Genomic DNA, 13744 nt, shown 5'->3' on the forward strand with positions numbered 1-13744 from the left:
ATATATAAATAACGGGTGGAGGACAATTCCATTAGTTATACAGTCATATTTAGTGAGATCCTACTTATGTGCCGGGCACGAGGCCAAATCGCTGGGGATGGATGGATCAATGAAGCAAAGAGATTTTAAAATCCCACTTTCTTGAGAACTTTTGAATGTGTAAGAGGAGACAGGTAATACACAAGCAAGTTATCTATCTCATAGATAGATTATTTGATCCACTGATCGATAGATATATTCCAGATACATAATGTTAAACGTCATAAGTTCTAAGAAGAAAGAAAAAGCAGACCAGAGAGAGACAGGAAGCGGTTGGGTGGGGTAAGAGGGAGCTTCAATATTAGAATGCGCTAGCCAAGACTGGCCTCTCCAAGAATGTGAGTTTGAATCCAGATCCGAAGATAGTAGGGAGGGCGGCAGGCGGATACAGAGGGAACCGTAGCGCAGGAAACCTGAGGCTGGCGAGTGCTTGGCGCGGAAGCCTGAGTAAAGGAGAGAGTTGTAGGAGATGCGGTCGGCCAAGCCGACACAGATCAGAGAGGACAGTGTCTTTCAACAGCTGGGTCTTCCAACAGCTGGAAACTTGGAAATGCTCGTTCTCGGGCCTCGACCCAGACTTAATGAGTGAGAAACTCTGGGGCGGACCCAGCGGTCTGTGTTCTGGCCAGCCCTCCAGGTGACAGTGCACGAGAAAGTGGGCAGAACCCTGGAGCAGGGGGCCTTTGGCGATAGATCCTAGTTGTTACTCTCAGGATCCACGTGATCACTGTCCTCTTTATTTCACTAGCTGGGCAGGGGACCCGCCCAGCGCTCTGCTGATTTGCCCGCCGCTGACGCTCAGCTGGGATTTCTCCCTAGCTTGCCGCGCCGGGCGCACCTCTCCCCCCACCCCCCCACCGCAGCTCGACGCGGTCCCCTCTGCAGAACATCCCGGCGACCCGGGAGCGACGCCTTGGGGACGAGACGGCCAGGGCGGCAGGTGCAAAGGCGCCGGAGCCGGGGAGGCCAAACGCGTGGGCCACGACCACAGGGGTGCGGGCCGGGCGCCGGCTGCCGCGGCCGGGGGTGGGGGCGCATCCCGAGCCGCCAGCGGTTGCCCAACCCGCCGGGACGTTTGTGCGCGGTCCAGATCCCGGGGGAGTCCGCGGTCCCGGGCGGCGCGGCCCGGGCATCGGGATTGGCCCGCAGCTTCCCCCGGGAGCCGCTGATGCAAAGCCAGGCTGGGGCGGCCGGGCCCGGGCAGCGCCCTCTAGGCAGCGGAAGTGGAGCTTGCTTTACATCCGTCCTCCCCGCCTGGTGGAGTTGGGAGAAGGAAGGCTGGGGGGTGTGGAAAAATAAAAGGAAAAGTCCTTGCACCATGTAGATCAGCGCCCCCCACCCTGGCACCCCGGCCGGCCGGGGACCTCCCAGTCTGTGGCCATGAACGCGAGCAGCGAGGGCGAGAGCTTCCCGGGCTCGGTGCAAAGTAAGTGCTTTTCCGGGCGCAGTGCGCGCTCCGGGGCCCAGTGCGCGCTCCGGGGCCCGGGCCCAAGCACGTCTGCGACGCAGCGAGCAGGCCCGGGGCCCCGAAATCGGGGTGACGGCCCCGAGCCGGCGTCTCGGGCACCACGGCGGGCGCGCTGTGCAGGGGGCGCCGGAGTAGGCTTAGGATGGGGGCACCCAACACAGTGCAAGGCGGGGGGCGCTCTCCAGCCTCGCAAGACCCCTTGTAAGGGAACGGTGGGGGAGGGCATGCCGTTCAGACAATCGCCACCCCCTCGGGGCATTCCCCGCCCCCCCGGCGGAGTTTGGGGGGATTTGGGGGTAACTGCGATTAAGCTGATGGGAAAACTTCTGCTCGGTGGCTCAAAATCCTTGAAGTCTGGGGATCCGAGGGCTGCATGAAGTCTGGCGCGCTGGGCTTGCCGGCGCACTGGAAAGCCCTTTACACATTAAAGGTGGACATCTGAATGGGGAATGGGGCGGTGGTCGCTTTCTTTGAGTTGGGGATGCATTTTAATTTTCCTGATGAGACAGCAGCCTTATTCAAGTACTTGATTTCGCCCGCTGCATTGTTTCCCAAAGTGTGGTCCAGAGACTGAGCGCAAACCAGCCACCTGGGAGCGTGAGCACTTATTTAAAAAAAAAAAAAAAAGCTCCCTGGGCCGCACCCATTAGATGGGGGACGTGGGGGAGGGGATCTGTGGCCAGACCCTGAGTGGTTCGGTTGCGCACAGTTTGAGAACGACCCCCTGGCACAGGGGTTTGAGGACATCTGGCACATAGTAAGCGCTTAGCTTGTTAGCTGTTGTGTAGACATTGCCTCCCAAACTTGGCTGGGTATTCCTTGCATAACTTGTGAAAAGCACAGATTTCTCGAAACACCAGCCCCTCCTGCACCCTACCTCCGTTAGCACTCAGTATCTTTGAAGTGGAGCTCAGATATGTCCATGTTTAACACACACACACACACACACACACACACACACACACAACCACACACCAATTGTTCTGATGCTGTTACAGGTTTGGAGAACATAGTGAAGATAAAGGAATTCTTTATTGTTGCTGTTGAGCTCATACCTGTACCCAGTGTTTTCTATTTGGTCTTTTAATTCTCACTACAAACACAGGAGGTTAGGTATCTTTTATCATTCCAAATTTTCAGAGGGGAATACTGTCGCATTCAAATAGGGTATCTCTGTCATAACCCCACCAGGCATCGTGCAGGGGCATGGGGACCCCTGTGCTGGCCCTTTACAAGCACCATGTTATTTAATCCTCTTAACCATCCTATGGAACAGGAATTTCTACCCATTTTACAGATGAGAGAGATCAAGCCCAAGTCACGGTTTGTAAATTGTAGTGTCAGGATTCTCAGGAAAGCCTAGGTCATTATTAGTGTGCTTGCCACATACTGGAGATATTGTCATTAAAACCCTTTCCTACTGGGTATCAATCTTGTTGGATCATTAAGGAATCCTCATCAATGTCAGTCACCTCCGGTTCCTTGTTTTCCTGTTAATCTCATGGGCGCCTCAGCTGCAGGGAGGTAGTGTTCCAGGGGAATGGAAACGCCTTCGTTCCTTCCATCCATTGATTTCGATGTACTTAAGTGCACGGGGCGCTCTGCAGAACGGCTTGTAAAACATTACAACACAGCCCAGACTAGCTCTCCTTAGCAAGTCAACCAAATTGTGTTTCCACACAGAGATTTTTTTGTCTTAGCTTGACTTGGAGAAAATTGAACATAAATATAAATATTTACAACTTTTCAGAAAGTTGTGATTCATGTATACCAACTGTATATGCACAAAGGTGGTTCTCATATGATTTAGATTTGAGGATAATTAGAAATAATATAAAGACCTTAGAAGTACTTAGATTATGATGCATAGATAACATAGAATAGTGTGTTATTAGATAATCATATATATTTTTAAAGATTGATTTATTTGAGAGAGAGAGTAGGGAGAGGGGCAGAAGGAGAGAATCTCAGGCAGACGCCCCCGTGCGCACAGAGCCCGCCACAGGGCTCCATCCCAACACCCATGACATCATGACCTGAGCTGAAACCAAGACTTGGGTGCTTAACCTACTGAGCCACCCTTTAAATAATTATAAAAATTTTAGTGATCTAGCCACAGTGCTTATGTGATACTATGTGGGGAAAAGACTAATTTTACAGTACATTATGATCTTAATTTTTAAGCATAAAGAAAATAAATGGAAGAAGATATTTTGTAAGGTTCATGATACACATAGGTGGAAAGATGGTGAGTGATTTTCCCCCTGCTTCTTCTCTTCCAAATTTTCTGTTATAAACATGAGTTTCCTTACAATAAGGCAAAGAAAATTTTAAAAATAAAGATGAAGGTAGTCATATTAGAGACTTATTAATTGATTGTATTTCTTCATTTAACCAACATTTACATAGCACTTTCTAATATAGTGCCAGATATTGTGGTGAGTTCTTTGTAAATGTTAACACAGTATTAACTCTTGGCATCATTACTCTTGAGAAACAATGCCCCTATCAGTTAGGAATGAATTTTGGCTACAAGTAACTGAACTATACCAGCCTAATGAGAAGTCTGGAATTAGTTGATTCAGGGGATCAGTAAGTAGGGATCAGCATCTGTAGCGATCTTAGCATTTTCCTCATAGTAACAACATGGTTGCAGAAACTCCTGGCATCACATCTGCATTCAAGGCCAAAAGAAGAGGGAACCTGTGCCAATCATGTCTGATCCCTTTTTATCATGAAAGCCAAACTTCCCAGAACTTCCCAAGCATGTAAGAGACCAAGATGATTGAGTAGTTCTCATGGCAGGGGCAGAGGAGGGGTGTAAAAGTGGAGGGATTGGCTTTCATAATGACTGGGGAGTAAAACTACCTTTCCTTAGGATAGGACACAACTACTGGTCCTTCAAAGTGCAAGCAGCCCTGCACATCAAAGAACTTTCTTTCTTTCTTTTTTTTTTTTTTTTTAAGATTTTATTTATTTATTTGTCAGAGAGAGAGAGAGAGAGCACAAGCAGGGGGAGCGGCAGGCAGAGGGAAAAGCAGGTTCCCTGCTGAGCAGGGATTTGATCCCAGGACCCCGGGATCATGACCGGAACCGAAGGCAGACATTTAACCGACTGAGCCACCCAGGCGCCCCTCAGTGAGCTTTCTTGCATAAAATGCCACTAGTCCCCCGGTGAGCAACAGTCACTTGGGTCTGGGAACATTGCTGCTGAGGGAGAAGAGGGGGGTAGAATGGACATCGGGCCAGCAGCTAGCCATCTCTGCCACTGTGCCCTTTTTCCTACTGTGAATCTGGTTTGTGTTGTGATTGCAAGCTGTTTGAAATTAATTAATTAATTAACCCATGGCTTTCCCTTTGTCCCATGGAGTTCCAGGTGGCACCACGGTGCTGGTTGAGCTCACCCCGGACATCCACATCTGTGGCATCTGCAAGCAGCAGTTTAACAACCTGGACGCCTTTGTAGCTCACAAGCAGAGTGGCTGCCAGCTGACCAGCACGCCCGGGGCGGCCCCCAGCACGGTCCAATTTGTATCTGAAGAAACAGTGCCCGCCACCCAAACACAGACCGCCACCAGAACGATCACCTCAGAGACCCAGACGATCACAGGTACGGCCGGGAGGGGGGGAGCGACTGTTAGAGTTGGCCTGGTTATATCCCAGACACCTCCGTGGAACTTATTAAAAATATAGATTCCCAGGGTCCACCCTGTAGGGCTGCTGATTCATTATTTTTAACAAGCTCCACTGGGAAGCCAGCTGCCCAGCCAGGTTTGGGAACTGCTGGATGGAGGCATTAACTGTTAGCAGTTAGAGATGTTGTCACATGTTCAAACGGACAAAAAGCAGATTTCTAAAACAAAAACCTATATGTACTAAGAAAAAAAAATACTTGTAGGAAATACATTGCATGGGGGAAAAAAGTAGTTATTTTGGGTGGTGGGAGTATGGGTATGATCCCAGAATTTGCATGATTTTTATAAAGAGACAGAAAACATGGGTGTTCTGTTTGGTTTTTTTAATTTACCAATAGGCATTAATGCCTCCCCACCGCCCCCCCCCACACACACCCCCACCTGCCCCGTGCTGCCAGCTGGGAAAATAGAAAAGTTCATCCTACTTCTTGGTTGTGTTCATTTACTCCACCAAAAATAAATTGCAGATAGATCCAAAATTTAAATGTACACAGGGAAACCATAAAAGTTTTAGAGTAAATAGTATACACATACACAGACACACGAACACACTCACTAACATGTACCTATACTTACACCTGTATGATCTGTCTCAAGGGACTAGACAACTTTAAAAATGTGAAGTCACCCATTTATGAACTAGATCGCGCAGACGCTGCTTGATCCTGTGGAGAAACAATGTATTCCTAGCTAAAGGCATTCAGATTTTTAAATTAAAATATATGGGGCTCCTGGCTGACTCAGTTGGTGGAACATGTGACTCTTGATCTTGGGGTTGTGAGTTCGAGCCCCACGTTGGGTGTAGAGATTACTTAAAAATAAAGTCTTTAAAAAATAATTATATAGGGGCGCCTGGGTAGCGCAGTCGTTAAGCATCTGCCTTTGGCTCGGGGCGTGATCCCAGCGTTCCGGGATCGAGTCCCACATCGGGCTCCTCCGCTGGGAGCCTGCTTCTTCCTCTCCCACTTCCCCTACTGTGTTCCCTCTTTCGCTGGCTGTCTCTCTGTCAAATAAATAAATAAAAATCTTAAAAAAATATATATATATATAATATATATATCATTATATATGTAATACTAATAATTATATATAGATAGATACGTACATATATCAATACTATGCCTACCAAAGAAGACAGGCTGGCCCCCTCTGGCAAAAGAAAAAGCATCCTGTATGCGGCTACAAATAAAGTTACAATTTTCCCAAAGTAAAAACAATGTACAAAACTGAAGACCAACACTGGGGGAAAAAAACTGCAGCACAGATGACTAAGGCTTAATGTCCTTCATATATAAAGAACTCCTAAAATCAATAAAAGTGGAGAAAAAGAACCAAATGAAAAAGTCAGCAGGGGACAGCAGATGATATATAATAGGCCACTGAACATAAACGGAAGCTTTGTCACCTTAGTAATTAAATTAATGCAAGTCAAAAGAAGGCCTGGGACAGGACACAGCTTTCATTTTCTGGGGATGTAAATTTATGTAACCTGGGCAATTCTGTGATATCTTTTAAATTTAAAATCTTTCAAATTTTAAAATGTACATAAACACATTTATCTAGTAAGTCCACTTATCCCTTTATCCCATAAAATTTTATAAACAGACGTATAAGAGTATTCATTTACAGTATATGCTATAAAGAAAGTGGAACCTTTGTTATACACATCAAGAGAGAATGAGATAAATAAACATCGGAGATTCGGACAATGAAATATGACTTAGCCTTGAAAAGGGGAGCTAGAGCTTTGTAGAGACTCAGAGATTCTCAGGGGAAGTGTGAAAACACACACACACACATATGCATGCATACATAGTATTATATTCAAGGCAAGCTTCTAGAACAGGAATGAGCCAGGCAATGTTAATGAAAGAAGTAAGCTGTGCGTAAGGTAATGGGGACTGGTGGGGACTGCGGTTAAGTAGAGTAAGTATACATGACTCGTCCAAAGGCATAGCTGCCCTTTGGATCCGGTCAGTGAGATATTTGGGTTTTTCAGAGAAGCAGAAAAATGTAAAATTGCCCAAATGCTAAAACCTTTTCAGCCAAATGAAATACATTGATTAGCCTTATTGAGCCCACAAGTTTTTTCTAGGCTTTTCTCCGACAGTGTTTATTGAGCGTTAATTTGGAGCTGAGGGGTGAAAAGAACATCTAAAGTAGGGGCACCAACTTTCACCCCTTGATTTTGTATTGGTGTGGTGTTTGAATTTTTTTAGCAATAAGCGAAGTTTTGGGGTTGTCTCCTTAATGCATCCAAAATAATGTTTCTGCTGAGTTTTTAAAACACTAATATATAATTACCTGATCACCTCACAAGCCTTAAGAAAGGCACACTGAGGTTCTCCTACTTTCTCCTGAGTTTATCTTAATTATCATCCCCGAGGAAGTCACCAAGAAAGTGTTAAAACTAAAAACCACCTTAGCAGGGGCCTGAGTACAACCTTCTTATTTTACCCTGGACAAAGGGAAGCTGCAAGTGGGGAGAAGACACGGCCAACAGGCCACCACAAGTTCAGCACAGTCCTGGGACTTAGGTTTGGCCTTTACCTGAGTGGTCTTCTCCCTGTTCACCATCTTCAAAATCAAACTCCCAGTAACCCCGCACACTGGGTGTGAAACCTATAACACGTCAGGGGCTTCAAGGCCCACAGTGTGGCCGTTATACCTTTCTGGGTTCTGAGGCTTTGCTTGTGCTGTTCCCTCTCCTGAAATACTTTTCCCGACAGGGGACCTTGTTTCATCTCAGGACACTCCCCTTCATTCTGTAAGATGAAGTCTTCTGTTTTCCAAACTGAGCCACGTTTCTTTGCCTCAGAGCCTGAGTGTGTCTTGTACCATCTGCCTGGCACTGGCCCTGATGCGTACGTCCGAGCTGAGCTTAAAGGCGTCTCCTCGGAGACCCCTTCCCTGACACCACACACACGCTGTTCCCCCGGACCAGGTCAGGTCCCCGTCATTAAACCATCACTGAGCCGTAAGCACTGTGAGGTCAGGAGCTGCACCCCTCATGTCCGCCACTGGACCCCCAGCACCGGTCTTTGTTGAGGGAACGAGCAGCTGCCCCAGTCTCCCATCCGTCAGTAAAGCTGACCCCGCAGCCACATACCTGCAGCTTCTTCTGTCCTAGTCTTTGCTCAAAGACGTTCCCCCTCCCCTCAGCATTTCCACTGCCCTGTGACCACTCACTGGGGGCATGCCTGGGTTTTGCCAGTCATCCTGTATGCTCAGGCAGGGCCTGGAGACCCAGCTCACGGTGGCACCCACCGCTCGGTGTTTCGGGGAGCCACCCATTCCAGGGACAGACTGCTGGGCCTGTCTGCCACCCACCAGCCCTAGACTGCGGGCAAGTCACCCTCTGCTCTCTCCTTAATAGTTCTCATCTGTAAAAAAGGGGTTCGAGTGGCACCTAATACTATTAGGTAATAGAATTAGGTGCCTATTACCTAGTAATCATTGTGTTATTGGAGGACTCTGTAATAATCCACATAAATGGTCTGGGATAGAATAATTGGGCTCAGTAAACAACTGCTTTTATTAACATAGAGATTAATGAACAGGTGGCGAGATTTGCAGTATGTTCCGTCTCTGGCTGACTCAGCGGCTCTTCCTCATCGTTCCTGCTTCTCTGCCACAAAACATGCAGTAGCCTGCTTTTCCCCCCTCCTTTCACACTTTCATTTGGTTTTCTGGGCCCAACTCTCCACCTGCACGGGCTTCGGTGTTCCACTTAGTGGCCGTTTCCCCACCCGCCTGTGGACCAGGATACCCAGGGAGCTTGTTAAAGATACTGGTGCCTGGGCTCCACCTCTGAATTTGAAGCTCTGGGGCTGAGGCATCCGTATTTCTAACAAGCCCCTGGGGGATTCCAGGTCTCAGCCAGCGTGGGGAGTCACTCACTGCTCAAGGCCAGAGTCTGACCCCCCGACCCTGGCAGATTTCTCCAGATATTCTCACCCAGACATTGCCCCAACTTGTTTGTGCCTCTCATGCTGTGATTAAAGCCAAACCCTTCCTCACTCAGCTCATCTCTGCCCCTTCTCTGTCTAATAATTGTTGGGTGTAAAGTAAAATGTATTCTCTGCCTGCTAGCTTTGAAAGCTGCCTCTTGTTTGGCATTTGGTTTAAGAACTTGCCTACAGGTGCGGTAACATGAGATATTGATGCCGGTGAAAACAATTAGCATCCCACGTGCATTTTCTAAGTTCTGAAAATCTTGGGGCTTAGAAGTTAGGCCCCTGAGTTGGCATCTTGGCCACATAGGAACATAGGGGCCTCCTGACCATGGTGAATTACAAGAGCTCCTGATGTCTCATTTTTCAGATGGGGACAAGAATAAATAGAAAGACCACAGGGCTTAATAGTTAAAGGGTCTGGACCAGATTGTCTGAGTTCGATTCCCAGTGGCAGCACTTGTTGACCTGGTAGCCTTGGGCATGTAACAGGATCTCATTGCCTGTTGCCCCAACTGTAACATGCCAGTACTCACCTCTGAGGGTTCTAGCCAGGGCTTCTAAATACAAGACACTTAGAGCTGTCAGGGTTAGCTCTCCTGACTTTACCAAATCGGGGGGCTGTGAAAACAAAAGGAAACAGCACAGGGAAAATGATAGTGCAGAACCTGGCTCATGATAAGCCCCCAGCCAATAGTAGTTGAATTGATTTCTTGACCTGGAAGGGTCTTTCCCCTTCTGGTGAATTCCTACTCTTTTGGTCCCAGGCTAAAAGTCACCTCCACCTAGAAGCTAGCCATGATTTCTCCCTCTCCCCCTCCCCCCCAGGTCAGGTGTTTCACGGCTTCCCCACCCAACACTTATTTATCTCAGTTGCAATTAACTAGTAATTGTGTGACACACAGTCTGTAGTTCACTAGAGAAGTGGATTCAGATGCTCCCAGAGGCCAGGCAGCAGCAGATATGCCACGATGGGGAGTGGGAGGGCCTGTGGACAACCCGCTGGGAAAGGAAAGCAGCCCGACAACCATCACCAGCTATGTCTTGGTGGGACTAGGAGCTGGGCTGGCTCTCACAGGTAGGCCGTGCTGTTCTCCTGGTGAACATAAACAGTTCACAGGACATCAGCATGAGCTGGGCCACTCTGGGACCGTGATGGAACAAGACCAAAACAGGACCCCTCCCACCTCCTGTCTGAGGCACAAGGTACCAAACATCCCCTCCCCTACTAATCTGAGTGACAGTTGCTTCTCTGTCTATGCCAGACGAGCCTTCTCTGCTCAGTATTATTAAGATACCAAATCCTAGGCTTCTCCCCACTTCCTGACAGCTCCCGGGCAGGCTTCCTCCAGCCTCCCCACACCTCACCTAACGTGAGCCCCCAACCAGGAATGAGTCCTTCGTAGCAGCCCTGTTACTGAGCTACCCCATGGCTCCCGTGGTATGAGATTTCCCTTGTCGCACTGAGCGACAGACTTCTTCTACCACAGCCATGTCCCTGGTGGTCTCTGACCAGAGGACGTTGACATGGGGAAGATCCAGCCCACCTAGTTGATTTTGAAAGCCTCGAAAGAGAATCTGAAGGCTTAGTTTGGCCTGTGGGCCCCAAATGAGTGGTTTACCTTCTAGTTTACTGGATTGTAAATCTCCCTGCCAGCAGGGACCTAATCCATCTTGTTTTCCTGCACCCCTCCCCCCACACCAGGCCTGGGACATCATAGGCACTCAATAAACCAGTTAACGGAATGAAGACAGGAAAGGGCAGCTGTGAGCCTTAAATGAGTGTGCATATGGCCTGGGGCACAGCGTCTGTCCCATTGGGAGGGTCCCGTGAGGGCAGCATTGGGACTGTTTTGTGCCAGATGCCGGAGCCAAGATAGTGGAGAAGCTTGCCGTTGGAGAATTCCAAGCCCATGGGGGAGAATTTAGTCATAAGACATACAAGCGCAGCCGTCTGTGACAAGCATAGCCTGTGCAGAGAGTTAATGGAGTAGATTGGTGCCAATGGGGAAAGCCGGAGGGAAAATCATGGGTGAGAGCAAAGGTATAATAGGCCTTGAAAGACTCACTCGCCTTTGGGAGGAAGATGGTGGGAAGGGGCATTTCCTGATGGTGGTTGAGAAGTGGGGATGCTCCAGGCAAGATCTGGTAGCCGTGGCTAGAGATGACAAAGAGCATATGCGGTAGGAGCCATGCTTCAGCTCTGGCTTTTATTCTGACAGAGCTGGGGAGCCATTGAAGGTTGTTGATCAGGTGAGCAGTTCAGTAAGATAAGCCATGTAATGATTTGCTGGGAGGATCTGACAATAATAACAGCGAATTCTAATGTAGTGCTTAGTTGCCGTCTCTTTTCTAAGCACTCCATATGAACCACAAATCAGTTGCGAAGAATTATTATCCCCATTTTAAAGACAGAAAGGGAGAAGCAGGCTCCCTGCCCAGCAAGGAGCTCCACGCGGGGCTCGATCCGAGGACCCCCGGATCATGACCCGATTGGAAGGCAGACACCCAACCGACTGAGCCACCCAGAACCCCCCAGAATCTGTGCTCTTGACCACCCCTTGGAAGAGTTCTCATGACAGTATTTCTCAAACTTGTTCGTGCCTCAGAACCCCCTGAAGCTCAGGTGAACCATGCAGATACCCAAACCCCCTTCCCCTTGGGGTAACATCTCTGTGGCTCTGAGTGGGGTCCTGGGAATTTAAATCAGCCAATGAGGGCTTGTTTTAAGAACTGAATCGAATCTGTGTTATAAAGAGATCCCCAGATGGATCCCAAGATCCCAAGAAGCTTGTCTGCCTTACTGCCCCCAAGCTTAATGCCGTCTTCCCCACCCCACCCCTCAAGGAAAGTTCACACGAAACCGAGGTATCTCGGTCCCAATCCCTACCTTCAGGGCAAGCGGGTCTGATTGGCTCGGTCCCTGTCAGGTATCTGCTGCTGGACCAATCAGCTGCGGCAGAGGGAGGGGGTGGAGTCAGGAATGGGAGCCTGGAGGAGGGCTCACCCGGGGGCTCTTGGCTGGTGGGGTCCCTGTGCATCACGTGTGTGAAAACCCTTTTCTCTCAGGAAACGAATTCTGAGTTTGCAATTGGATCCAAAAACCTAAATGTGAATCATTGGCCTGGTCAACGTAGGAAGAAAAAAGCAATCGATTCGAATATATGACAATGTAGTAATATCCTTCATCTGTAAAGCTCATGTACATGTCGATGAGAAAAAAAAGTGAAATTCAATAGGAAAAAAAAAAGCTAATAGCATAAACGGAGTTCGGTACAGAAGGTATGGGAATGGATAAAAAACGTTGAAAGGGTTTCATCCTCACCAATTACAAAAGAAATACACATGACACTAAACTGACTGTATTTTGTCCTAATAGCCAGCAAGCTAGGGAAAGTAAAGGGGAGAATGTAAATGGATTTAGATTTTTGGGAAGGATCTTATAATTATGTATCAGCAAGCAATTAAATGACCATACCATTCAGACCAGTTCTTCAACTTTTAGAGGAATGTATCCAAAGAAGCTAGAGGTCAGTTAAAAATTTGGGGTAGGTGTTATTTATAAAAAATAATACCTAGAAACCAACTCAGTGTCAAAGATGAGAATAGATCATTGAGCCATGCCACAACCAAAATGAAGTAATAGTATGTAGCCATTCGAAATTGTGTTTTGGATGAATGATAGGGTGGCATACATCTTCAAATGGCGAAATTTTTTAACAAAGAAGGAGACTAAATGATTTAAGCCACAATGCCAGTTTTATACTTTTGAAATCTTTATACAAAGAAATGTCTTAGCCATTAGGTGGATCCTTAATTCACAAATGTCCTTTAAGCCCCTGTCCTTTGTCAAGTTCTGCATTAGGTGAAGGGAGACAGTGATGGAGAGGACAGGTATGTTCTCAGGTGGTTTATCCAACCAAAGGAAGGAGGGTGGCCATTAAATAATTTCCCGAGTAATTATTTAATCACAGTAGAGATAAATGCCTTAGAGAAAACGTACAGTATATAATGAGCATATAATGAAGGGGTGTATATTGTCACGCAGGATATTGCCATGGCCACCTTGGGCAGTTTTGTTTTCTTCTCTACGCTTATTCTGTACTCCCTAGACTTTCTACAATTAGTGTTTACTTTTATTTAAAAAAATAAAAAACAATACAGGGGTGCCTGGAATACTCAATTGGTGGAACATGTGACTTTTGATCTCGGGGTTGTGAGTTCGAGCCCCACGTTGGATGTAGAGATGACTTAAAACTAAAATCTTTAAAGATATATATATATATATACACATATAGTTTTTAATTTAAAAAGAAAAGAAAACAAAGCGGAGTTTTTAAATTGAAAAAGAAAAGCAAGAAGCAAAATGGGTCGGAAGACTGCCAAAAGCTGAAGGACAGCTTTGTGGAAAAGGAGCTATTCCACGTGAGCCCAGCGGGTTCAGACGCTGATGGGTACGACCTCAGGGAGAAAGATTTTGGTTCATAGAACAGTCTTACATTTTAAGTAGCATCGTAACTACGTCACTGGATACCTGAGGGGCTCCCGCTACACACCAGGGCTAACTGCAACGAACAGGCTCTCGGGTG

General features: G+C 47.5%; 1 protein-coding gene across 3 annotated transcripts in view; it reads left to right on the forward strand.

Moving 5' to 3' along the window:
* The first annotated feature begins 905 nt into the window (after positions 1–905).
* ZFP64 (ZFP64 zinc finger protein) overlaps positions 906–13744 on the forward strand; it is an 84271-nt gene continuing 71432 nt past the window's right edge. Inside the window, exons 1-2 of one of the 3 annotated variants that reach the window (XM_045808451.2) lie at positions 906–1465; positions 4878–5117. In XM_045808451.2, the coding sequence (XP_045664407.1) occupies positions 1420–1465; positions 4878–5117 (286 nt within the window). In that variant the 5' untranslated portion in view covers positions 906–1419. The remainder of the gene's footprint in view (positions 1466–4877; positions 5118–13744) is intronic. The other 2 variants (XM_045808450.2, XM_045808449.2) reach the window with 2 other exon arrangements.

This window comes from Ursus americanus, chromosome 22, assembly GCF_024610735.1.
Source record: "Ursus americanus isolate L20-20 chromosome 22, mUrsAme1.1.p, whole genome shotgun sequence".
Lineage (NCBI taxonomy): Eukaryota > Metazoa > Chordata > Mammalia > Carnivora > Ursidae > Ursus > Ursus americanus.